The following is a 24,585-nucleotide window of genomic DNA, read 5'->3' as shown; positions in this document are numbered from 1 at the left end:
AGGTGAATTCAAACCACTGTGTTTGCAGCACCAGTGATCTCCCCAGGGCACAAACCTGGGCAGTGTGTATGGAGTTCCTGGGCTGCCCAGATGACAAGGTCCCCCTCTCAGCTCATGTGGCCCAAAGGAAAGCAGAGCAATATGTTTGGCACCAGCTTGGCTGCAGGAGTTGCCGGAAAAAGGCATATAAGGCACAATCCATCCATATTTGGGACTCCGTTCCAGATTTGTGTAGGATTTACTCCTTAGCCTTTTCTTCTCCCAAAGATATCCTGCAAGCCAGTGGGGGTTTAGGATCAGAGCCTCCCTTCCCTTAGATGAGCTATCTTCCAATGTTGACAACCCCTCTTTGCCCCTCGCTTTCCTCTACAGCATTGTGCAGAAACTGCCTTCACCCGCTCAATCCCGCCTGCAGGGTGCATGAAGTACGACGGTTTAAATTCACTTACGTGTCACAAGGTCAAAGGACTTTTTATCCTCTGGATGAGGCCTCACTTGGCAGGTCAACAGATTTAACTTGACGGGAGGCCGATTTATCTGCAAAAAAAGGCAAGAGAAATGTTAGCGGGGTAGCGAGTAGACTCTTCCCTATGGCTTCTATTCACCCCGAGCTCCCTGAGCTTCAGATTGGAAAACTATGGAAGTGGAATGGGCAAGATTCCTCCATACAGTACCTACAATGTACCACATAGGAGTAGAATGGAGGTTATACCGTAGGATTTTCTCTGGCACAGAAAATACCAGCTCTAACCACAAGAGGGCATATTCAAACCACATATTAGACACATATGAAACCTGGTCAAATCACCTTGTGGGTTTAGGGTTTCCTGTTTTTATTTTACCACATCAAAGTGCAATTTACAAAACCAGGCCTGACACAAGCAGCAATCCATAACCACCAGGGGGGAAAGTGGTTATGACCACCACAGGAAGGTCTGAGGACCACACAGGCAACAAAAAGAAAACAGTACGAGTTGGGATGCAGAAAGGAATGGAACATTGTTGGCTTCCCATCTGTCTTGAGAGACAATGGAGTGCACCTCTGGGGGTGAAGTCAAACTGCCGGATTAGCAGCACCAAAGTGACAGCCCCGAGGTGCAAGCCTGGGCCGTGTATATGGAGATCCTGGGCTGAGCAGATCGTTTGAACCCCCTCTTGGCCTCGCTGATGTGGTCCAAAGGAAAGCAAAGCAGTGTGTTTGGAAACAAATACCTACAAGACAACTGGATGAAAGGGAATGGAGAAAGAGGAGCTGGCCGAGGAACACGGAAAATGAATTCTAAGAGGTGAAGCCAAGACAGGAAAGGGGCCTGGGGGCCCAGCTTCCCTGCTAACCACAGGCCCCATCAGAAACCACCTTCAACAGAGTGGCAAGATATTAGCAGGGCAAGCCGAGAGGGGCAAAATGATTTCATTTCATTTCGTTATTATTGCACTTACTTCCCTCCATTTCTCCAAAGAGCCAGAGGTGGCGTAGACACTTTCCCACCCTCTCCCTTTCAGCCTTCTGAGGGAGGAGAGACTGAGAGATAGGGACGGACCCCAAACACCCCAGTGGGTTTCATATGGCTGAGTGTGGATTTGAACCTGGGCTCTCCCAGATTCTAGGTTACCACTCTGACCTCTTCACCACACAGTGGCTCTTGTGTGGGGACAGCTATTAGAAGAGAGTTAGGGAACCTCCAGCCACAGGTCAAGTCTATCCTGCAAACCTCCACATTTGGGCTGCCCAGTGGTTTTCCCCAACCACACACACCTGCCCCACACCGGACATTCGCTAAAGCCTTGAAGGAATTCCTTTTAAAAAAAACTTGATGCTCATCAGTGTGGACACACCTGTAGCTTTCAGGCAAGCAGACAACTCTTTGGACAAGAAATTCCACACCCACTCCCATAAGCCCTACGTACCGTGCTGTGCGAAATAGTGAGGCATCCGTACTTCACGCCACACTTCCTCTTCTGCCACACTTTCCGAATCCTGCGACACCCAAGAAAGAAAGGCAGCGCAAATGCAGTTTTATATCCCAGATTATCTCCCCTGGAAGTCACAAATGGCAAAAAGCTGGACATCCTGTCTTTAGAGGCTTGGCATGCATTTTCTTTTGGCAAAGGATCTCGCCAAGTGAATGGTTTTGTGTGGGGAAGCACTTTTGCACCCTAAACGCTAAATAATTTTACTGCAGTGGGATCATTGCAGGCAAATGCTTTTGAAGGCCAATCTTCAACAGGTGGCAGGGCAGTTGGATGAAACACGGGTGTGTGCCCATCCACTCACATGCAGACAACAGAGAGTGATTTATTTTCATTTATTCATTCACTTTACATATTTCTACATTAATTTTGGGGGGAAAGCCCTTGCAAGAGAGCTTATTATAGAAAAATAAACAGAAGCACAAGACAGCAAAAACTCCATTCAAATAAACATACAGTTGCTTTAAAAAATTCATAGACTAGTAGCATGCTCATATAAAATAAATTTAATGATTAAACCAGGCTGCTTAAACACAGCAACACTATAAGTTGTTCAGCTCAGCATGTCAGCTAAAAGCTATGAAAAGAACTGGGGTTTAAAAGGCTCATTTACAAGCCTGTACTGATGGAGCCAGAGGCATCTCCTGCAGGAGGGAGCCCCTAAAAATATGGGGCCATCACTGAAAAGATCCCATCTGCTGTGCCCTCCAATCCGATGGAGTCCTATATTTATTGCCTATTTTGAGATTATTACTGTTTTTCTTTTATTGTTTTATGTATTGCATATTTATGTGTGCTGGTCAAGAACCGTAATAAATCTTAACCTTAACCTTAACTGATGGAGTCAAGAGCAGAGACTCTGAAGCCAATCTCAAGGTCTTGGCTTATTTCTATGGGTTCAGGTGATCCTTCAAACACCTTTAAGGCTTGAAAAGTCATTTAACAGCACTCTTTCTGCAACAGGCATATATGCACAGACATGATCAGCCTAGCTAAGTAGGGGAAATTGAACATTTGGGCTCATTAAAACACTTGTCCATAACTTGATCTAAGGTGGTTGCAACGGGACTAACCACCATGCAAATATACAGAATGGATTCCCAAATGCACGTTTGATTTAAAGGTGGATCCTGGGAAACATTACAGAGTTATCATATACGGGAACAGCATGACATGCAGCTGTTCCTAGACTGTGCCATGTCAAGTTCAAGGCAAAAAAACTGCAGGTCTGAGAGTCAGTAGCTTCACATAGAAAGCTTTCATCGGGAAGAAGTGAGAAGCCAGCATGGCATCGTGGTTAGAGTGTTGGGACTAGGACTGAGGATATCAGGGATCAGATCCCCACTCAGCCAGGAAGCTTCCTAAGCTTCGCACCAGCTCAATCCTAACACTAATATGGTTCAGACAAACCATCCTGTACAGCAGGTGGTGTTGACCTTTTGGGGTCCATGGCCTCATGGGCAAACTGGGGGAACTGTTGTGGTCACCAAACACACAGGTGCACCACAACAGAATACTTCTTTAAAGCCTAATTCCAAGGGGTGGTGGGGAGAGACCTCTCTAAGTGCATGCAGTACCTGCAGGAGCTACGTTGAAGCTAAAGCTAGATGCAAGAACCCTCCCAAAGAGACATTTGTATAGCTTTTGGCCACCACCTTCTGGAGATCCAACACAAAGACCATTGCACATTCTCACCCATCACTTTTCTTGTGCAGAAAGCCCGATTTCTCGGTCCCATATTGCTTGTTCCCTTGGTGCTGGTGGATGCTGTAGCCACTGCCGGAGTTCTTCCTGCTGAGGTTTTCCTGAAAGTTGGAAGGATGTGTGAAACATATATAGCGATTCTACACACATGGGATCCGCCATTGTTAACCCCCTCCTTTCACACAGATACATAGCCGCTGTTCAAAATCCCACTGGGAGGCAATCTATTCTCACAAGCAAGGCTAGCTCAAGGACCTTGGGGGGGCAGTATAGACACTGACAATTCTACTAAAGGTGAAAGGTATGTATAAGCAAAGAAGGGTAGTGCCAAAGAATGCTCCAACTACCGCACAATTGCGCTCATTTCACACGCTAGCAAGGTTATGCTTAAAATTCTACAAGGCAGGCTTAGGCAGTATGTGGATCGAGAACTCCCAGAAGTGCAAGCTGGATTTCGAAAGGGCAGAGGAACCAGAGACCAAATAGCAAACATGCGCTGGATTATGGAGAAAGCTAGAGAGTTCCAGAAAAACGTCTACTTCTGCTTCATTGACTATGCAAAAGCCTTTGACTGTGTAGACCACAGCAAACTATGGCAAGTTCTTAAAGAAATGGGAGTGCCTGATCACCTCATCTGTCTCCTGAGAAATCTCTATGTGGGACAAGAAGCTACAGTTAGAACTGGATATGGAACAACTGAGTGGTTCAAAATTGGGAAAGGAGTACGACAAGGTTGTATATTGTCTCCCTGCTTATTTAACTTATATGCAGAATTCATCATGCGAAAGGCTGGACTAGATGAATCCCAAGCCGGAATTAAGATTGCCGGAAGAAATATCAACAACCTCAGATATGCAGATGACACAACCTTGATGGCAGAAAGCGAGGAGGAATTAAAGAACCTTTTAATGAGGGTGAAAGAGGAGAGCGCAAAATATGGTCTGAAGCTCAACATCAAAAAAACCAAGATCATGGCCACTGGTCCCATCACCTCCTGGCAAATAGAAGGGGAAGAAATGGAGGCAGTGAGAGATTTTACTTTCTTGGGCTCCTTGATCACTGCAGATGGTGACAGCAGTCACGAAATTAAAAGACGCCTGCTTCTTGGGAGAAAAGCAATGACAAACCTAGACAGCATCTTAAAAAGCAGAGACATCACTTTGCCGACAAAGGTCCGTATAGTTAAAGCTATGGTTTTCCCAGTAGTGATGTATGGAAGTGAGAGCTAGACCATAAAGAAGGCTGATCGCCGAAGAATTGATGCTTTTGAATTATGGTGCTGGAGGAGACTCTTGAGAGTCCCATGGACTGCAAGAAGATCAAACCTATCCATTCTTAAGGAAATCAGCCCTGAGTGCTCCCTGGAAGGACAGATCGTGAAGCTGAGGCTCCAATACTTTGGCCACCTCATGAGAAGAGAAGAATCCTTGGAAAAGACCCTGATGTTGGGAAAGATTGAGGGCACTAGGAGAAGGGGACGACAGAGGACAAGATGGTTGGACAGTGTTCTTGAAGCTACGAACATGAGTTTGACCAAACTGCGGGAGGCAGTGGAAGACAGGAGTGCCTGGCGTGCTATGGTCCATGGGGTCACGAAGAGTCGGACACGACTAAACGACTAAACAACAACAACAATGTATAAGCAAGACCAGCAGCATGGCCAAAGCGTGATGCAAAAAGCTCGTTTCAATACAAAACATTTAGCCAGATTTAAATGAATCAAAACATAAATGATCAACTATGATTTCATGAATCAAGTGATATAAGAGCACAAGAAGAGCCCTTGCTGGATCAGGCCTGTGACCCATCTAGTCCAGCATCCTGTTCTCACAGCAGCCTGTAAGAAGCAGCTCCTGAAAGCAGGATTTGAGTGCAATGGCACCCTTCCCATTGGGGAATCCCAGCAACTGGTATTCAGAGGCATTCTGCCTCCAAGGGTGGAGGTGGAATATAGCTACCATGGGGAAAGTCAGTGTGGTATAGTGGCTAAGCGTGTCGGACTAGGACACAGGAAACCAGGGTTCAAATCCCCACTTGGCAAGGTGACCTCAGGACAGCCACAACCTCTCAGCTTGATCTTGAAAAAAATTGGAGGAAGAGGAGAAGAATTATGTTTGCCACCCTGAGGTCTTTTTTGGAGGACAGGTGGGAAATAAATGTAATGATCAACAATAGTAGCTACTGATGGCCTTAACCTCCACGAATTTGTCTCATCTTCTTTTAAAGCCATCCAGCCTTAAATTAAAATAGAATGGGATCCTGAAGATCTGCCCAGCCTCTTTCACATACACACACAGAAAGTGCTCACAGAAAACTCACCCCTTTGTTCTCTAGCTGCAGGATGCCTCGGAGGGAGTCACGAATGCGAGTGAGCTGCTTGACCTCCTCTTCCTTCACCTGATGAAGCTAGAAAGGGAGGAAGATGCTGAGAGGCAAATCAGGTGCAGGCTGCACAAACCCGGTCCAGCCCATCACAACCTCCAGACAACATTCTTAGGTGTTGTACTGCTGTTGAGACTTGTTCTATTAATCCCAGGGAGTTAAGGAGGTGCAAAATCAAGAGTGAAGTCTCCCACAGAACAAACCTATCTCATTGTAAAGGGACCCCTGACCATGTGTCCAGTTGTGACCAACTCTGGGGTTGTGCACTCATCTCACTCTATTGGTCTTCCAGGTCATGTGGCCAGCATGACAAAGCCGCTTCTGGCGAACCAGAGCAGCACACGGAAACGCTGTTTACCTTCCCGCTGTAGTGGTACCTATTTATCTACTTGCACTATAACGTGCTTTCTAACTGCTAGGTTGGCAGGAGCAGGGACTGAGCAACGGGAGCTCACCCCGTCGCAGGGATTTGAACCGCCGACCTTCTGATCGGCAAGCCCTCAGCTCAGTGGTTTAGACCACAGCGCCACCCATGTCCCTCATCTCACTGTAGGGTTCTACAAACTTTGAGGGGTTGATGCAAAACATTTCTATTTGACAGAGCATTCTCCAAAAAAGGAGGACAGACAGTTTTACCCCTTCTGTCACAATGAACTCCCTCAAACCACATGCTACAAATCTGGGCTTCATTTTTTAAAAAAATCAGCTCTACCCTCAAATGTAACTATTTATGGAGCTTCATAGGGGTCACGAAGAGTCGGACACGACTAAACAACAACAACAATAGGTGAAAAACCAGACGGGTCTCTTCAAAATGGGAAGAACAACAGAAGAGAGGAGGAATATGGGTCAGTACAGTTGCACATACAGTACTTAAAAATTTCCTGATACACACACTCACACAAGCCCCTCTTTAATCTCCACCCAGGCCAGCAAGAGGCATTGTCAGAGTTCAAGGACATTTTCCAGTCAGGAAAAACATTCAAGGAGGGTGCAAACTAGGCCTGGTGAGGGGTGTGTCCTGGGTAGAGTCTCGGGGGCCAGATAGAGCGGCTTGGGGAGCCACATTTGGTCCCTGGGCCTGAGACTCCCCACTCTGCAGTAAGCCAATGCTTTAGTCCAGAGCTGCAGGTGCAGTTAAGAGTCCCTCGCAAATGCTTTAGATGAGAAAGATCCCTTAATGACTTACTGCATGTAAAGACGTTGCTAGCTTCTCAATGAATGGGTACAGGTTCTGAGATGCCTTCCAGCCATCTTGGAAGAAACTGGAAATGTTTCGGTGATGTCGTTTTTAATCAGCAAAAGAAATGTTTCAAAAAGGGAGGGGCGAGAGAGAACATTGTGAAGTTAGTTTGCATTGTCAGAGAGCCACAGCAAAACATGAGTGATCAGCTGTCACTTAAGAAACCCATTCACAGGAAGTGATGCGGGCAACTGGCCAGAAGCTGGACTCCCTTTGGTGCTTACTTGTGCTGTGCATGATAGAACTTGATAAGACTCTGCAGAAAGTCTGGTCCTTGCTTCATTTGGCTTTCGTTGGCTTTCAGAAGATACTAGATGACAGGGGAAGAAAAGAGGAAAATGCCCGGTCAGGATCTAAGGATAACAGATTTTTCAAAATGGTGTTGTTGGTAAAGTTGTCACTGCGTGACTACTTTGCTCTCTGCCTTTACTTGAGATTCCTGCATCACAGAGGGTTGGACTAGATGACCCTCGAGGTCCCTTTCAATGCTACAATTCTAGGATTAAATGACCTTTGGGGTCCCTTCCAACCCTACAACCCTACAATTCTGTAATTCAATATTAACTGATGCACCTAAATATTTTGTGTTAGAATTTAAAATTTCATAGTGCTTACAGTATCAAAATGAATCTATTTGGACTGGCATACTGTGTTTTGAACGCTAAGGCACCAGTTTGCATTCTTGTTGTGTCATCAGCTGCTTTGGGGGAAAGCAGTATACAAGTTGCATAAGTAAAAAAAAAATTTAAGAAAAGTAAAACAGGCGCCTGCTTCCCTAGATATACTAGACACGCCTCATATCTTTCCCCTCCTGCTATTGCTCCTCTGGCACAGAGCTGCGAGTGAAGAAGGAGTGCTTCCATGTGCTGTTATTTATTTAACAGTGAAGCTATTCAAAGGGATGACTCACTCGCTGGCGGAGCCCCAACCCTTCCACCCAAATCAAGGAAGAAAGAAAGGAAAAAAAACCACACAAAGGAAGAGGGAAGCTGCCACTCGCCCAACTCTGGGGAGCTCTTTTAACCCTTCTGGAAAACCCAGCCCTTCGCAGCTCACAAGGAGCCAACAGTCAGCCTCCTCTTCCGATTTCTCGCACAGCTGAAAACCACACATATCAAGATGGCTGGATGCCCCTCGGGAGCCAAAACTCACATTAACCTGTTTCACCGACCTGCAAAGACTGTCGCCTTAAGCAGCTGGGGGTGAGGAGGGTATTTCTTTCCCCCAATAGCTGTACATAATATTACACCAAGGGGCACCAGAGACAGAATGGCTGGAAACTACTGCAAGAACATAGGAACCCTGCAGCCCCATCCTGGTTCATAGGACAGCCAACCAGATGTCATTAAAGGAAGCCGCCAAGCAGGATCTGAGCGCGACAGGAAGGCAAGTCTTGCACTCACAAGCAGGAGTCCACCATTCTGCAGCGCTCACCATCCTCGCCACGGCAAGTGTCGATTGCTCTCTGGCGAGAGTAACAAGAGGCAGCTGGTGTCAGGAAGGGGCAGCGATCATCCATCGCCACAGTTGCACTGAGCTTTGGAAAACTAAGAGGGCAGGAGTGGAACCTTTTTCAGGCGGAGGGCTGCATCCTTCCATGGGCAACCTCGCATGCCAGTGATCGGCGGGTCCAGAAGCAACTGGCCGGCACTAGCCAGAGACTGTTGGAAGCTGGTTCACCAGGGCAATTGGGGCACTGCCCCACCAACCTCAGTCTGCTCTCAATCAGCCATCACCTGCCTATTTTCTTAGATCCCCCCCACACACATCATGTGTTTAGAGCATATGGCTTTCCCCAAAGAATGCTGGGAACTTTTCCCACCACAGAGCTACAATTTCCAGCACCCTTAAACTACAGATCCTGTGATATATATATTTTGGGGGGGCGGGGCTATGTGCTTTAAATGGATGGTGTGGTTGTGAGCCTACAGTCCAGAGAGTTACAGCTTCCAACAGTGCCGCCCTTGTAGAATTCAGCAGGCAGGATGGGAATGTCACTAGAATTAGTTGGCCCTGCTCGCCATTGGCTCCGTTTCCACTTCCTGTTGGCCGCCCTATCAACAGGTCACTTGCCACCATGGGCCAGAGGGGAACAGTGGGCTCAGATCAGTGGGCAACAGATCAGACTCTCACATTTGTACAGTAGGCCGTGCAAATGCCAGGGCTTTACACTCACACTCACGCTCAGCCTCCATCTAAGCAAGGAAGGAAGGAAGAGGCCTCACCAACGATACATATTCAGCAAAAGCACTCAGAGAGAGTACAGGGCGCAGCTGGGGGAGCCCCAGACACAGGTGGGCCCAGAGCCAGGGGTATCACATCCTGGCTTAGAACAAGTGACAAGAAATTATCCCCAATTCCAAGCAGAAAGTTGGGGTTGGCATCAGAGCCCCTGATTTCTCATCCAGCTCTGAAAAGCTGGAGAGGGCTGTTTCAGCAGTAAGGGAAATGTGTCCCTTGCGACTTGGCTACCCAGCAGAGGAAGTGTGCTCTTACCTCCTGCTGTAGTAGAGAGAAGGGGGTTGTGCCTGGTCTCTCATGGTGTCAGGGACTAAGGCTGGAGTGCATAGTTATGGAACTTGCTCATGCAGGAGGCAATGACCAAGCCAGCAACCAAGATGGCTTTAAAAGACGATTAGACAAATGCATGGAGGAGAGGGCTGCCTGATGGCTACTACTAGTCACAAAGGCTATGATCTGCCTCCACATCTACCTGGTTGTATCCATTCTGTCTGCTAGAAGCACAACTAAGTCTGGATGCCCCTACGAATGCACCTTTTCATGATATCTGCACATATTGCTCTGACAAATGCAAGTCACACACGACAGCTGTTGGTAACAGACACAAACAAGTCTTGACGCATCCACAGCTGCGGGCCTTGCAAGCAACCAGGAAATGTACAGAACTAACTAGCACCGTATTGCTAGGCAAGGCTCCCTTGCGTATTGCAACATGCAAGAAAGACAAGCTCCTTTTGCCAAGTCAAAGTCATTCTTTGGCAGGTCCAGAGCTCAGGTGGCTGCCTTTAAGCATATGCAACAAGTTCCATGGAGCCAGAGAGAATCTCTCAGAATGCAATGGAAAAAATGTTCTCCGGAGACAGCCCAGCAATGCTGCGGAGAGGCTGCCAGAGGTATGTGGTTTCCATAAATTTGTGGATTCCGCCGTCCAATCACAAAGTGTTTAATACACCTTTGGGACAATCCAGTGCTGTATGACTGGTTGGGAGAACAGCAGGGCTGCAACAGGCGGCGGAGTTGGGAGGGGAGATGTGTAGCTATTAGAAAACATTTCCAGCTGCTTGGATTCCTTCCTACATGGGAGGGGTTGTTATCATTAGCTTTATTGTGTCTCCCCCAGTCATACTCTGGCCTTTGGTGAAAGTCAGCCTCTTCCAAGCATCCTTTCCAGAAAAATGCAACAGGGAAAGGTTTGGGCCTCCAGCTGAGGAGACATTCTAAGCCCTGATGCCTCCTGAAGTTGCCCCATTTTTCTAGACAATGTGGTTCTCTCCAAATGTTGCTGGACTCCAACTCCCAACAGCCTCAGCCAACAGGGATGGGGGAATATGCTCTTCAACAACATCTGGAGGGCATCACGTTGAGTATTCCCGTTCTATCCTATCAGAGTTCCTTCCATCCTGTTAATTTCCTCCTTATTTGTCCTGGCTTTTCAAAGCAGGGGCAGAGAGTGTCCAGCCTGTGCACCAATCCTGGCCCACCAGGGCATCCATCTTGGCCCATGAGACCATTTTCTCCAAACCACAGCTTGCATCACTGGGTCACATCAGCTGAAGGGAAGGGGGGGTTGATTTCAATTGTGCTTGGTACTACTACGCCAGCATGTCCCCCCACCCTCCAGGGAATGTGCTGGCAAAGCAGACCTTGCCCCCCCACTCTGTGTGTCAATTTTGAGAAGTGGGAGGGACCACCCACCTATCACTCACCTGACACCATCATGATGTCTGAGATGGCCATGCCCACCTCTCAGAGTTGGCCCTGTGGAAGGGGATGGGAGATAATAATGCGTCCCACCAGGCCAAAAGGATTCCCCACCAGTTTTAACATCCCCCTCCAATTTAATAACTTTCTTTCCTTTTTCCTGGTTGCGTGATTTGGGAAAAAGGTATTTCCTCAGGCTCCCAGGAACAAACTTGTAGGCATGTGTACATGTGTGCATTGTGTGTTTAGGAGGCACACTAAAGTCAGAAAGGAGTTGCTCTCATTTGCTTTCCAGAGCAGTAGCTATATTGGTCTCTCTGCACATTCTGTATACTCAAGGACTACCTCTCCCCACGTGAACCAACACAAGAACAGGCCTTCTCGGTGGTGGCTCCCTGCTTATGGAACACTCTCCCCCTGTAAGGCATACCTAGTGTGATCACTATCAATTTTTAGGAGCCAGGCAAAAGCTTTGTGTTCTCCCCTGCCAGGCCAAGGCCTTTAATTAGGAGGGGTTTTGATATCTGTGGCCTCCCCCAGTGCCTTTTCTATAAATATGAACGTGTTTTTAGCTTTTACTTTGTTTCAGTTTTACATTGGTTTTAATCTAGGTGCTACTTTTTTGTTGTGGCTTTGAGTTTCTTCTCATTTTAGAAAGCGACTAGTAGGTGCAACAAATAACTATATAATAATAACTATAATAATAACTAAATAATAATAATAATACACCAATAGCATCCAGTCCCCAACAGATTACCCCTGAGAGAAGGTGTCCTCGGGGGGGGGGGGGAGTTTTCTACTCCTGGGTCAAATGAACAGCCCAGAAAGCCAGAAAGTATCAAATAAGTCTCCCAGAGTCTTTAGGTTTGAGCCAAAGGGCCTAATTATCTGCTGAGGGCCAGTTAATCCCAAGCACCTATGCAGCTATGCCCACACGGGACCCAGCCAAGGCTTTGCTGTCAGGGTCAAGCATCCAATCCTAGCAGGAACAAACACCATCATTTTCAGGGAGTTCCCACCTCACACATCTGAAGCTGGAAAGTGCGGCGCTCCTTCTGCAGGTCCTCGGCGATTTCTGCAGCCGATGGTTCGGCCTGAATGACTCCAGATATCTTGGCTCGCTCCTTCTCCTTTTCCATCTTTGCTCTAGGGGAATGAGGAATGCCAAAGATAATGCAACAGCTACAACTCCCATCGGCCTTGATCACTGGCTGTGCTGACTGGGGTGCTGATGGGTGTTGGAGTCCAACAACATCTGGAGGGACACAGGTTCCCCATCCCCAACTACACCCATGGCTTAGAGATGGTGTCGACTGTGTATGAGCCTGCGACAGCCACCAGCCTAGATGCATTTAAAAGGGTTTTAGACAAATTCATGGAAGCTCCTAGGCTCCTAGGCTCCATGGCTATGTTCTACCTGTGCTATGAGCCAGTATGCCTCCGAATGCCAGATGCTGGGGAGAATACAACTGGGGAGAGCACTGTTGCACCCAATGCCCTGCTTGTGGGTCTCCCATTGGCGCATCCAGTTTGGCCACTGTGACAGCAAGATGATGAACTAGATGGATCTTAGGCCTGATCCAGCAGGCCTCTTATGTTCTTACACAACTCACAGCCTTTCCTGTTATGGCAAGCTGCACTATGTATTATATGTCTAATTACATAATAGTAATTATTTCTAGATTGGCACCCATACATATAAATTAGAGCATGCAATTCTATGCAGGCATGTGTCTTCGTCTATCCTTTTTACCTTGGTGGTGCATAAGTGGTGATCCTACCACAGTTGTACTCATACAGGCTGCAAGCAAGCAGCTACATGGCAGAAAAAAAATGTCACGTGTTAAGTAGGGGTGTTCGCCCGTGGGATGCAACTGCTGTGGCCCATTTCGTTACCTCTGGGACCAATGCAATAACTAAACACTTTTCTGTTTGTTTTATTGGGGGGGGGAAGAGAGATCCTGCAGAAATATAATGGAGATCAGAGCTAGGAAACATAAGAGTCCAACTACTGGTCCATTTAGCTCAGTATTACCTATGCAAGGATGGAGAAACCAGCTTTCCAGATGTTGCTAGACTACAACTCCCATCAGCCCTTTGCTAATCTCATCCTACTCTCCAAGTCGGATCTGGAGGCTTCAGAGGACCTAGAACTGTCTTGCCCAACCTGGTGTCCCCAAACAGTCCCACCAGCCCTAGCCAGCAAGGACAATAGTCAATGGGGATGGGTGTTATGGTTCAATAGCATGTGAAGGGTCCACTGGTCCACCTCTGATCTATACTGACAAATAGCAGCTATTCGAGATATCAGAAAAGAGCATTTTCCAGCCCCTCCTGGAGAACACCACGAATTGAACCTGGGGACCTTTCTGCTGGCAAGCTACAGGTTCTAGCACAGCCACCAGAATGGTACTAGACAGCGCAGCAGCACAAATTAATAAATAGCCGTCTCATTGGCGGACGCCAGCTCTGCCACCTCCCATGCCGCTGAACCCACAACAAAACACCTTTGTTTGAGAGATGGGGAAATGAGCCAGAGGCAGCAGGGGTTACTTACACTTTGGTCTCATAATCCTTCCAGGCCTTTTCAATCTGCTTCTTGGAATCCTGCCAAGCAAGAGGGGGCAGAGTTAGCAGTGGAGTCCCCAAGGCGGAGTGGCGGGGAAGAGATGGGACGAGGGAGCAGCCACCCCCTACCGAGCCACCAAAACATTTCCTCCTGCCAATTCCATGAAAGCAGGACATATTGATTACAGCAAGGAGAAGTTGTTAGCTGTTAAGCCATCTCAACAGAAGCATTCCCCGGCCAGAGGCTGAAAAATCCGAGTCTACGCTTCTCTGCACTTCAGTTGATTTCTGGACCGTAGGGCCATTTGGCCATGGGACAGAAAGGGCATCTGTTCAGCAGGCCTGGAGCCAGAATTCTGCTGTGGGGAATGGATGTGGGGAGAGTGCTAAGGGATTCTTGCAAGAGCCTAGAAAACAAAAGTCTGGGTTTGTTTATTTTTTAAATGCCCCAAGCGCCTAAGTATCATTCCTTTTGCATTCATTGGTCGGAACCAAGCAGGTTTCTTACATGGCAACTGTGCAGAAAACAGCCTGGGTGTTTGTTTATACACACACATATATATACACAAATATATATGATCAAGCTGAATTTTTCAAGTGGAGATCCTTGTGCAGCCAACACAGCACCAGTCATGCAAAAGAGGAAAGTAAAAGCAAGTTTGGACCATTAGGGCAAGTGGAGAACCGCCCACCAACTTCAGTCCGCCTTCAGTCAGCACCCAACTTCCTGCTTTCTTGCTCACAACCAATCCAGAGGGTCGCCCCAGTTCCCAGAGTTCCCTGTGAAGAGGGATTGGTTGTTAAACCACTCTGGGAATTGCAACTCTAGGAGGAGGAAAGGGGTTTTCCCTAACAACTCCCTGCACCCTTGAGAAACTAGAGCTCCCAGAATTCCTTGGGGCAAGCCGTGACCGTTTAATAAAGTGGTACCAAAGTGCTTCAAATGTATGGTGTGAAAGAGGTCTAGGTGTGCGAAGTAGCTAGCCTACCTCAATGGGGAAGGGCAAGAGGGGAAAGCTCAAGGGTTCCCTGTGCAGGAGAAGAGAGTCAAGGAGATTTACGGCGTATCTGCAGTTGCAGCCTCTGGCTTGCTATTTCGACAAACACCCCACGCCTTCAGGGTTGCACCACAGACCAGGACTTGTTGATGTCACTCTGCCCTGAGCCCAGGTGTCAAAGGAAAAAGCTGCTGAACTGGATCTCAGGGTGTGATGCAAAGGGAAAAGGAGCTCAAGGTGGCATACATGGTTCTTCCCCTCGTATAATCTCCATAGCAACCCTGCAAGGTAGGTTAGGCTTAGCGGCAGTAACTGGCCACCCAGGGAGCTTTATGGCTGAGTGGAGATTTGCACCCAGGTCTTTCATGCCAGAGTCTAACACGCCACCACAGTGGAAAAGATTTGGGGCAATGGGGAGGGAGAGGGAAAGAAAACTGGATTCTGATGGGAGGAGCTTCCCCTTGCATGCATGAGCAAATTGTATTTCAGAGGGGGGCAGGATCTCACACCTGACATGCACAGAGCACCACTACTACCCTATGAGCTGCATTGGTAGGCAGACCCACAGAAGTGCCACTATGCTACAAGCATTAGTGCCACAGCAACCAAGTGCGCTGAGCTGCTAAGAGGGAGGGATTGTAAAAACCAAACGCACCATTTCTCCCTCAATAAAAAATGTGGCACAGTCTACCACACAGAAATGTGTAGCATAGAGCTGCCTTTCCAGTCTTGCCAGTTTTCCCTGGACTGGGGAGAATACACCAGGAAACAAGGCTTAGGAAGGGAAAGGCAGACATAGCAGGATTCCCCACTCAAAAGTTCTAACATGCAACCGATATACGGTGCTTGCTAGAGCATCTGCTTTGCATGCAGAAGGTCCCATGTTCAGCTCCTGGAATCTCCAGGTAGGACTTGGAGTGCCCCCATCTAAAACCCTGGAGTGCCACTGCCAGCCACTGTAGACAATGCCAAGGGAGATGGTTTGACCATGTATAAGGCAGCTTCTTCCTTTTTTTATTGAGTTATTACAGAAACAAAAAGAACAGAGAAAAAAGAAAAAAAATACACCTTCCTGACACCGACCCAGATTACAAAATATTATGCTAATATCCTTAAATATATATAGGTATAGGTATGGAGCAATGTAAATGGAATTTAAATATGAATTCAGGAGATCTAGGCTCTCCACAGCTACTGTGGACACCGGCAGCTAGCTCCTCTGCACGGTTATGCAGAAGAAAGTCCCGTCCAGCTCAGTCGGGGAATGCTCCCAATAAAATATGCATACGTGTGCAATTCCACTGTACCCTAATGATATACTATTATGAGGTTTAGCTGAATATGCTAAATTTATTACCACTCTTTCATTACATCACAGAAACATTTTCTGATACAGTCTTCTCATAAAAATAAAAATAAAAAAGCAGCATGCCTTGGGTTTTCTGCATAACATAATGTCTGCTTACTAGAAGGGATGGGCTAAGTGGTCCAATTCAAGGCAGGGCTACTGCAATGTACCCCACATTGGGCTTCCCTTGTACTTGGTCCAGAAACTTCAGCTAATGCAAAATGCTACAGCATGATTGCTGGCACAAGTGAGAGTCAGCATATTGCACACCTGTGCTCAAAAATATGCACTGGCTGCCAATTTGTGACTGGGCTGAGTTCAAGGTGTTACTCTTGGTATAAAGCACTTAACGGCTTGGGACCAGATTACTTAAGGGATCGCCTTATCCCATACGTGCTTGACTCAATTCCTCCAGTTCGCAGAATCTTTTGCAGATTGCACTTCTTGCAATCCTGCACTTCTGCAAGTGTTGTGCCATGTTCATTCTGTGTTTGAAAGAGCCGTTCCTTTAGCGTGGCAACAACCTAAACTTTGGAACTCCCTGCCTGCTAATATTGGGCAAGGACGATCACTGTACTGTTTTAGACACCTGCTGAAAACTTTGGTTACATCTGCTCTTAAATTTGTTTTAGATGCTTGTGGTTTCTTGGTTTTAGATACAGTGATGCCTCGCAAGACGAAATTAATCCGTTCCGCGAGTCGCTTCGTCTTGCGATGATTTCGCCTTGCGAAGCGCGGTTTGCTGCGGCAAAAAAACCAAACAAAACCACAAAAAATTCATCTTGCGAAGCACAGCCATAGAAAACGTCGTCTTGCGAGTCACCAAAAACATCGCAAAACGCTTTCGTCTTGTGAGTTTTTTGTTGTGTGAGGCATTCATCTTTTAAAATGTTTTAAATAAGTCTATTTCATTTTTGTATTTTTCTTTTTTTATCACAGAAGTATTAGCCACCCTAGGATCTTTTGTAAATAAGAGAGGGCTATAAATGCAATATAATAAATCAGTAAATTGCATCCCAATTCGTTTAATTACACAGGCACTACATCATAGGTCTGTTTTGAGCATTCCTTTTTTCTTAAGAATCCAAGAAAAGTCCACATTTAAACTGCACACATTTTGCAGGTGATTTTTAATTTAAGATTTCCATTCTTCAGTGCACTTGTCAAGACACTGGCACAACAGAACAAGCGATGTGTTAGGACATCAAACCATGGGACCCAGGCACCTCTATTTGGACACATCTTCCTCAACTAGGCCCTTGAACACATACCATGCATACATGCTTTTTAAAGGACACCTACCAGCCGGCTATCTTTAAGTTGCCCTTTCAGCAAGCTGTCCAGAGGAAAGGAGACAATATTGTTCAGATTCTGCACCTGGAAGAGCCACAAATAAAAACATATGCAGCCATTAGTGCTCAGCTAGGCAGGCCCTTTTACCCAGGTTGGCATTCATTTGCGATGCATTTTTATTTATGCTTCTAACACAGATGTAGGAACCAAATCTTGGTCAAAAGCTGAAGCAGAAGTTTAATGAAGCTCATGCCATTATTTTTAAACACACACCACACACACACACATGGCCTCTTTTTGCTATAAATAGGTTATTATTATTTATTTGTTTGTTTATACCCCACCCACTCTTCCCCAGCCACTCTTGGCGCCTTCCAACAGAAATATTAAAATACAATAATTTATTAAACATTAAAAGCTTCCCTAAACAGGGCTGCCTTCAGATGTCCTCTAAAAGTCTGGTAGGACCCTTGGGATCCCCCTTCCAAACCTAAAATTCTATGGTTCTGTTATTCAAGCCAGGCAAATGCACTCAAGCAGGGTGTGAATCAGCGCTGGTGGGGGGCACGGCTTGGGCAGATGGGGTGTGGCTGGGGAACATGTGTGGCACAAGATGGGGCAGGGGGTGAGGGCCCCCAAAACCAAGGAGCTTGTACCCCCATTCCCCCCTGCATTGCTGGAATCCTGTTATTAACACTTTTTTCTTTTCAGAGATCTTAGCATGTGGGACACAGCATGCTTAACTAGAAATATGCTTTGCCGCTTCTGTGCCAGCCACCCCCCCCCCAAGATTTTTTTCCCCCTGGCGTTCTCACTGCCAGGTGGGGTTTGTGTCTGGGGTCTAGAAAGGGACTCTTATTTATTGGACTATGCAAGCCTCACTCCAACTAAGATAAATATTGTTTCCTGCTCTTCTTCCCCCACCCCTCAAGCAGGCCAGATTTGGGGTGGCATGCAGAAATGGAAACAGTGGCAAGGGGTGTGTGTGTGTAGAGACTGGAGATGCTAAACCTCCTCCATTTGTCTCATGGCAAGAGTCTTCCTGTGCAGGAGACTCCAGGGCAGCCTCAGATAGCTGCAAGGCACAAAAATGTCTGGTCTGCCCACAAGCCACATCTACTCCTCCACTGCCACAAAACCCACAGGCAAGTCAGCCCTTTCTCCCTGCCATGCAAAAACCACAACCCACAGCTGGAAAGCGGAAGGGGGGGGTCAGTTGAGAGAATCACATGGCCAAAACCATAACATGACCAGAGGCAAAAGGAACAAGCCTGGTTCAGTCGGGGACCTGACAGCCTACAGGACTACCTCCCAAGCATCCAAGAAGTCAGTCTGTGAGTATTTTGAAAAGGATGCTATGATTACTAAGACCCAGCATGGGTTTCTCAAAAATAAGTCACGCCAGAGCAATCTGATTTCCGTTTTTTGATGGAAGTACAAACTTCGTGGATCAGGAAAGTGCTGTGGACATAATGTATCTTGATTTCAGTAAGGCTTTTGACAAAGTCCCCCATGATATTCTTGCAAGGAAGCTGGTAAAATGTGGGTTGAATGAGGTAACTGTTAGGTGGATTTGTAGCTGGTTGACTGAACGAACCCAAAAAGTACTCATTAATGGTTCCTTGTCATCCTGGAAAAAAGTGACAAGTGCAGCGCCGCAGGGTCCTGTCCTGGAGCCGTTGTTGTTCAATGTCTTTATGACTTGGATGAAGGAATTGAGGGGATGCTTATCAAATTTGCAGATGACACCTAACTGGGAGGGGTAGCTAAAGCTGCAGAAGACAGAATCAGAATTCAAAATGACCTTAACAGATAGGAGAACTGGGCACAAGCTAACAAAATGAATTTCAATAGGGACAAATGTAAGGTTCTGCACTTAGGCAGGAAGAACCAGATGCACAAATATAGGATGGGGGACACCTGGCTACTCTTGTGAGTACATGTGAAAAGGATCTAAGGGTCTTGGTTAACATGAGTCAACAGTGTGTGGTGCACAGAAGAAGAAGAAAACTAATGCTATTCCAGGCTGCATCAACTGAAGTATAGTGTCCAGATCAAGGGAAGTACCATAGTACCATTCTATTCTGCCTTGGCCAGACCACATTTGGAATAGTATGTCCAATTCTGGGCACCACAATTTAAATAGAATGTTGATAAGCTGGAATGTGTGTAGAGGAGGTTAACCAAGATGATCAAGGGCCTGGAAACTAAGCCTTATGAGGAGTGCTTGAAGGAGGTGGGTATGTTCTGCCCCTGGAAAAGAGGAGACTGAGAGGAGATATGATAGCCATCTTCAGATACCTTAAAGGCAGTCACATGGAGGAGGGAGCATGCTTGTTTTCACCTGCTCTGAACAATAGGACTTGAACCAACAGCTTCAAGTTGCAAGAAAGAAGATTCCGACTAAATATTCCGAAAACATTTCTGACAGTAAGAGCTGTTCAGCAGTTGAAAAGACTCCCACGAGAGGTCCTTCCTTGGAGGTTTTTAAACAGAGGTTGGATGGCCATCTGTCATGGATGCTTTAGCTGAGGTTCCTGCATTGCAGGGAGTTGGAATAGATGACCTTGGGGTCCCTTTCCAACTCTAAAATTCTATAATTCAAAGACTTGGACCAACCTCTCTTGGGAGAGAAAAGGAGGAGAGAACAAAATAAAGAAAACCCACCCTGTGAGTTTTATGTGGCTGTGCTGAAGAACCTACACATGAAACCAAGTCAGTGCCACCCACTGACTTGCTGACTCAGAATAAGCAAAATGGAACCACGGCTGTAGATTGTGATCAAGTACAGATGTGCTACAGGCACAGCTGAAGAAACCACAGCGCAGCTCTGAAGAACATAGGAATCCGCCTTATACTGCATGCAAATACAGATGTTCCACTGAGCTACGGCCCTTCCTGGGCCATCGGGTGCTCAGCTTGTTTCATTGAACGTTGCAGAACAGTATTCCTGGTGAGGCATCCTCCTCCACTGCACCAAAGGGTGGGCAGCTAGGTTAGGGAGTGCAGGGCAGGCTCTGAAACCTCCAGGACCTGGCTGCCACTCCCTGACAACCAGCATTTCTGGCTGCCTCAATTCTGCTTCATCGTAGAAACAGTCCTGTTCACAGAACTTTACAGAAGGCAACAGCCACTCCTGTGATGTCACCATTTTGCATCAGCATGCTGGGTCTGCCTAAGGCAGGAGTAGTCATAGGATGGCCACTTATGCAACAACAAAATTTGAATATGAATATGGATGGGAACACAGGACGTTGCCTTATACCTCAACAGACTATTTATTGGGTCCTTCTATCAGTGTTTCTCAAACTTGGGTCCCAGCTGTTGTTGGGCTACAGCTCCCATCATCCCTGACCACTGGTCCTGCTAGCTAGGGATGATGGGAGTTGTAGTCCAACAACAGCTGGGGACCCAAGTTTGAGAAACACTGACTCAATACAAAGCCTACAGTGGATGGTAACACCTCTTCAGGGTTTCGGACAGGGGACATTCCCAGCCCTACCTCCATGGTCACAGGCAGAAACACTTCTGAATACCACTGCAGGAAACTACAAGAGTGGAGAGGTTCTGTTGCACTCAGGTCCTGCTTGCGTGTTTCCTATAGGTACCTGGTTGGCCATGGTGATAACAGGACACCAGGCCAGATGTCCTGAGCTGGAGAGGCCAGGGATTGAACCTGGGACATTCTGCATGTAAAGCTGATGCTTTGTCATTGAGCTACAGGCCTAGGTGTGCCAATTTAGAAATAACTACTATAATCTAAATAGAAATACAATCCATCACACCATAGCAGGGAAGACTTTGAGCATATGACCTGTGTGCTGTTCAGCACAGCAACTCAAGTCTGCTGTCCAGGATCTAACAGCAGAAGGGTGACTTCAAGGCCCCTCCTGCTCTCCTTTTCTTGTTGTTGTTGTTTAGTCGTTTAGTCGTGTCCGACTCTTCGTGACCCCATGGACCATAGCACGCCAGGCACTCCTGTCTTCCACTGCCTCCCGCAGTTTGGTCAAACTCATGTTCGTAGCTTCGAGAACACTGTCCAACCATCTCGTCCTCTGTCATCCCTTTCTCCTAGTGCCCTCCATCTTTCCCAACATCAAGGTCTTTTCCAAGGATTCTTCTCTTCTCATGAGGTGGCCAAAGTATTGGAGCCTCAGCTTCACGATCTGTCCTTCCAGTGAGCACTCAGGGCTGATTTCCTTAAGAATGGATAGGTTTGATTTTCTTGCAATCCATGGGACTATCAAGAGTCTCCTTCAGCACCATAATTCAAAAGCATCAATTCAAAATTCAAAAGCATCAAAAGCTCCTTTTCTTAGAGCTCTTGATATTCAGACCAAGATGTCAGGGACTGGCTGGACACTGAGGAGTGCTGGCTGGCTATTGAGGAGTGGGCACTGGGAGAAGCGGAGGTTGGAGACTGACTTGGAAGAAGGGAACTGGGGGAACCTGTAACAGCTGAGAGACAAGTCAGAAGTGCAGGACTGGAGAATGAAGAACAAGAGCAGGAGGATGGAGAGATCAGTCAAGCTGGTGTAGACTCAAGGGCTTCCACACCTCCTCCTCCTCCTCCTGATCCCACCTCTCCTGCTCCACTGTTTCCCAGTACCAGAAGAAGACTGAAACAGGAGGAGCAAAAGGTCACATGCAGGTGGAGTCTTCGCCTGCTTGCATGCAGCTTGGGTAGAGGAGATACATAAGCCAAGGGTGGGGCTCTCTGTTGCGGCAACTGCATCATCAGGTGCACACCTAGGGGTAACTGAGAGGCGTAGGATTGATGGACGTGCCTTTTCCTAACTTGTAAGTGTCCTTTTGACAATAAAGAGTTAATTCTTGACATTCTGTGCCTGTCAACACTGTGACACAAGCTTGGGACTGGACAGTTCTTCAAACCTACAGGGCTGTCCTCTCTAAAGCAGGACACAGGTTCACCCCTAGGTAGACAACATGGTGCCCTTTAAGCATTGCTGGAGTCTCGTCAACTCTGGCCAGCATAGTGAGAAATAACAACACACCCTAAGAGCCTACTGGATCAAGCCACTTGCTCTCAAGGCTGTCAACCAGATTGCCTACGGGAAGCCTGCAAGCAGGACTTGAGCGCCCACAGGACTCGCCCCTTCCTGTGGTTTCCAGCAACTGGCATTTAGAAGGGTTACTGCCTCCAACAATGGAGGCAGACCACAGCCATCAGGGTTAGTAGCTGGAAGGTCAGGGAGCTGTTTTCCAGCAACATCTGGAGGGCATCGTATTAGCTACCTCAGTCTAAAGTGGCACATACCCAAGCATTGTTTTCATGTGCTCTTCTGCTAGGGGCATATCAAACAGGTTTTTTTTTCTTTCCTTCCACATTCTTCATTCTACATCTTTATTTTTTCTTTCTTTCCTTCCACATTTTTCCTTCCACATTTGCAAAGGGGCTGTAATATGAGACACGGGGCTTCTGTTTAAAACAAATATACCCAGACAGAGCCTGCTCTAGCACACAGAACCCAGTGCACAGTTCCTTCAGTTCCCAGCCATAAACAACATAGCCGCTGCCCAGAGGTTTCCGATTTACGTTCAAAGGGGAAGCTGAGGGAGGGGCCAGGATGAGACCACCATTAGTGGCAACAAGCAGCAAAGGCACACAGAGGCAGCCCATGTTCCTTCTCCGTCTGCCCAACCAGTACAAATGCAAGCACTAATGGTCCTTTTTTAGGGACAGGTGAGAAAAGAGTTGAGTTTGCATCTGTTTGCATTTGTTTGCACACCAAAACACAGCCACCCTCCACAGGTCGTACTACTTCAAGTATCACTAACCCGGAGATAAGTACAAAAATGCATATACTAGGGTAAGCACAAATAATAATAATAATAATAATAATAATAATAATAATAATAATTTATTTATACCCCACCCATCTGGCTGGGTTTCCCCAGCCACTCTGGGCGGCTTCCAAAAGAAGTATTAAAATACAATAATTTATTAAACATTAAAAGCTTCCCTAAACAGGGCTGCCTTCAGATGTCCTCTAAAAGTCTGGTAGTTGTTTTTCTCTTTGACATCTGGTGAGAGGGCATTCCACAGGGCAGGTGCCACTACTGAGAAGGCCCTCTGCCTGGTTCCCTGTAACTTGGCTTCTCACAGCAAGGGAACCTCCAGAAGGCCCTCGGCACTGGACCTCAGTGTCCGGGCAGAACAATGGGGGTGGAGATGCTCCTTCAGGTATACTACATTAGTAAAAATTCCTACGTTAGTGAAAATAATGGAATAAAATGCTTTCCTTGGGGAAAATAGCTGTGCAAAACTGTGTATGTTGAATTCTCAATGAAAAGTGCATTTATTTCAGTAATGCAACTTAAAAGGTGAAACCAATATATGAGATAGATGCATGACATGCAAAGCAAGATATGTCATGCCTTTATTTGTTGTAATTGTAATTATTTGTCATTAGGCGGGTCAATTATAAATGGAATGTAATTAATGAAATGTAATAGCAATGTTTATTTTTGTATTATTGTAACTATTTGTTTTATTACTGTGGAATTTCCAAAAGAAAGCATTTGTAAAAATAAATAATAATAATAAGATGCATTACTGAAATAAATGCACTTTTTGACGATATTGTAATTTTCCAAGTTTCACCTGTATATGCATATATATGCAAATTGATGTGGAAATGGAGAAATGAAATGAAGATTGTAAAAATAAACAACTGAAACAGAAATTGACAGATTCACCCACTCCTAGTTCTTTCAAGAGTTCCTACCCTATTCATAAAAGTCCTTCCCTCAGACTACCTCGTAGCAGCAGCCTGCTTTGTGATAAGGGGCCCCAGCATCAACAGAGGACTCAGAGCTGGAAACACAGCAGTAAGGAAAACATGGCTTATGGAAATGCAGGGGTTGAAATATAGGAACCTATTGCCCCAAACAAGACCGGCACATTCACAATTGCATCACCTTCCAGAGATGAAGTCATCTCTGTTGCTTTGGCTGAAACAGATTTCCTTAAAGTTTTGAAGAACGTAATTGCATTAATTACGGCGTAAGCTTTTGCAGGCCTGAATCCACCTCATCAGATGCGCATGAAAAAGAAGACTGTAAGCCTCCATCATTAATGTCAGAATAATAAATATCTTTCTAAAGGGGCTGCA

At 46.6% G+C, this 24,585-nt stretch overlaps 1 protein-coding gene across 1 annotated transcript in view; it reads right to left on the bottom strand.

Moving 5' to 3' along the window:
• The window catches only part of ASAP3 (ArfGAP with SH3 domain, ankyrin repeat and PH domain 3), a 77,891-nt gene that overhangs the window by 25,292 nt on the left and 28,014 nt on the right, over positions 1-24,585 (bottom strand). The window contains exons 4-12 of the mRNA XM_035120399.2: positions 17,459-17,533; positions 13,800-13,849; positions 12,262-12,388; positions 7,525-7,610; positions 7,247-7,322; positions 5,995-6,081; positions 3,667-3,776; positions 1,909-1,978; positions 450-537 (exon numbers count right to left, since the gene is read on the bottom strand). Coding sequence (XP_034976290.2) covers positions 450-537; positions 1,909-1,978; positions 3,667-3,776; positions 5,995-6,081; positions 7,247-7,322; positions 7,525-7,610; positions 12,262-12,388; positions 13,800-13,849; positions 17,459-17,533 — 769 coding nt within the window. The remainder of the gene's footprint in view (positions 1-449; positions 538-1,908; positions 1,979-3,666; positions 3,777-5,994; positions 6,082-7,246; positions 7,323-7,524; positions 7,611-12,261; positions 12,389-13,799; positions 13,850-17,458; positions 17,534-24,585) is intronic.

Source organism: Zootoca vivipara, chromosome 6 (genome assembly GCF_963506605.1).
Source record: "Zootoca vivipara chromosome 6, rZooViv1.1, whole genome shotgun sequence".
NCBI classification, from domain to species: Eukaryota; Metazoa; Chordata; class Lepidosauria; order Squamata; family Lacertidae; genus Zootoca; species Zootoca vivipara.
The sequence above is the reverse complement of the archived record's forward strand: the minus strand, read 5'-3'. Positions and strand labels throughout refer to the sequence as shown.